Source organism: Octopus bimaculoides, chromosome 28, assembly GCF_001194135.2.
Source record: "Octopus bimaculoides isolate UCB-OBI-ISO-001 chromosome 28, ASM119413v2, whole genome shotgun sequence".
NCBI classification, from domain to species: Eukaryota; Metazoa; Mollusca; class Cephalopoda; order Octopoda; family Octopodidae; genus Octopus; species Octopus bimaculoides.
The window spans coordinates 18,561,397-18,563,896 of record NC_069008.1 but is presented as its reverse complement, the minus strand read 5'-3'; the positions used below and the strand labels follow the sequence as shown (position 1 = coordinate 18,563,896).

At 39.8% G+C, this 2,500-nt stretch overlaps 1 protein-coding gene across 8 annotated transcripts in view; it reads right to left on the bottom strand.

Annotated features, from left to right (window-relative positions):
• The window catches only part of LOC106874074 (cAMP-dependent protein kinase catalytic subunit 1), a 123,852-nt gene that overhangs the window by 64,515 nt on the left and 56,837 nt on the right, over window positions 1-2,500 (bottom strand). For 2 of the 8 annotated variants that reach the window (XM_014921665.2, XM_014921668.2), the window contains exon 1: window positions 949-1,660. The exons of 5 other annotated variants lie outside the window; for them this stretch is intronic. In XM_014921665.2, coding sequence (XP_014777151.1) covers window positions 949-994 — 46 coding nt within the window. In that variant the 5' untranslated portion in view covers window positions 995-1,660. Of the gene's footprint in view, window positions 1-948; window positions 1,661-2,500 lie in introns of those variants that run through there. One more of the 8 variants, XM_014921667.2, reaches the window with a different exon arrangement.

Sequence of the window (2,500 nt, the reverse complement as noted above, 5' to 3'; positions counted from 1 at the left end):
TAATTTCCCAGAAGACTGACAAACAGAAAATACGATGTGCACACACACACACACACACACACACACACTCAGTATAATTACACAAGTATATACACAGGCATTTTAAGCAGATAATTACATAAACTTACACACACACACACACAAACACATATGGTTCTGAGTTTAACGGTTAAAAGAACACACATGTAAATAATATATACATGCACACACTCATATTTGTATATACATACATACACATATTCCTATATAAATATACATACATATATGTATATGTGTGTGTGTGTGTATACACATTTATCCAGATACTGAACACATATGTTTGTGCAAATATGGCTAAGGACACACACAACACTAGCATATATATACATATATAAACACACCCATATATACATACACAGAATTTGGGCCCACGATATACACTAATTAGTCCTAACGATGTATTTTTCCCCAAAAACAGCTCAACAAATGTTCTCACAAATTGTTAATTAATCTCCAAATTAAGGCCACATAGTGAAAGGTCGGCTTCTTATCCGCGATTTATATATCACAGTAAATTATACATCATCTCAGCTTGTGTGGAAGAATGTGTGTGTGTATATATATATATATATATATATACACACACACACATATATATATATATATATATATTACGTTGCAAGTAATCAGGCGATGTGTATATAAGACATATAACGTATAGTATATTATACACTTACACTCAAAATGTATATATAAATGTATTAATTTGCGTAAATATGGCCAAGTCTTTCGAAGCAAATACATAAGGAGTGTATATAAACGTGTGTGTGTGTGTGTGTGAAGTGAGATGCAAGGAAGAAGATCCGGGGTTGGAAATCGATGTGGCAATGTGTGGAAAGGATAGAGGAAGCTGATGAGAGATATTTAGTAGAAAGTGGGTGAAGGTTTCGATCCCCAGCGGACACCTACCGTTTTCGGCTGGATCCCCTTTCTTTGCCGTCGCTGCATTGCCCATGGCCGGCGCCTGCTGGTGGTCCCGTGTAAAATAGCCAGAAGTAAGGGGTCAGATAAAGAGACCAAAACAGGTCAAAAAAAAAAAGGGGGGTCGATGTTCCAAGGGAATCGATCAGCGAGCCGTGGTGGTGGTGATGGTAGAATTGGTGGTGGTTGAGGCGGTAAGAGTCCTTGGTAGAAACATACACACACACACACACAGAGCTGTGTGTGTGTGGAGATGTAGTGAGGTGAGCCTGTGGCTTTAATGTGTTGATCGCTCCAACAACGACCACCACAATAACAACAACAACTGTAACAACAACAACAATAATAATGTTGGTGGTGTTTGAGGTAAATAAAGTCCGGGAGGTTCTGGCACGGGACTCACAACATCACTGATACATTATGTAGTCATCCGCTACACATACACACTCACTCACACACACACACACACACATACACAACGGGAGCATAAATAAGTGGTTTAGGGGCCGAACTGAAACCCCAACACGGGAGCAGATCTCTTTGCTGCTTTGAAAAAGATTTCAGAGTGGAAAAGTTTGATTCCGTATGATCGATAAAGGGTCAAAAATGTAAGTGGGCAACCGGATTAATTTGGCGCACGGACTATTATATAATGTTGAAAGCAGTGCTTCGATGTGTGTAGTTCCGCAACAGCGGAAGAATGAGGAAGAGTGAGAGGAACGGCAGAATGGGAAGGGGAGGAAGGAAAAGAAAGTAAAGGAATGTAAAAGAGGGGGGAGGAAAGAGAGAGTAAGAATTTGAATACGAGGAAGGAAGAGACAAAAAGTATGAGTAAACAGAGAGGAAAACATAGTAGCAAGTGAAGGAAGTAGTGGGAGGGTATGCGAAAATAATAGAGAGTAGAAGGTAAAAAGAAAGGAAGTAAATAAGGGAGAGATAGTGTGAGGGAGTGGGGAAAACGGTTAGATTGTAAAGGGAGGGAAAAGAGGAGGAACATGAGTAGTCAGAATTGATTGTGTGGAAGGAAAGGCAAAGACATAAAGAGAGGTCAATAGTGAGAGAGAGAGAGAGAGAGAGAGAGGAAGTTGCAGAGAGGACGAAAGAAACGTAGTAGACGGTAGACTAGAAAACTGAAATGTAGAGAGGTAAGGAGACATTGAGAGAGGAGGGTGAAGAAAGAGAGGCGAGATGTAAAGAGAGTGGCAAAAGGAGCAGTAAGAGGGAGAGGGGGAGGAAGGCAATGTGTTGTAATGGCAGCAGCAACAGCCTGAGAGATGCCGAGAGAAGAAATGGTTGGGGAGTCGAAAGAAGAATATATAATATCGTATAATATAATGTAATACGTACACACGAACGCACACGCACACGCACAGCTCCTTTTCTGCTGAAATGTGACTGGAATGTGGTCCAACGAAATATTTTATATACATATATATATATAATTACACACAACTGTCGATAAATAAATATAAATATATATATACACACACACACACATGTGTGTGTGTGTGTGGCGGTATGTATACACACATATATATAT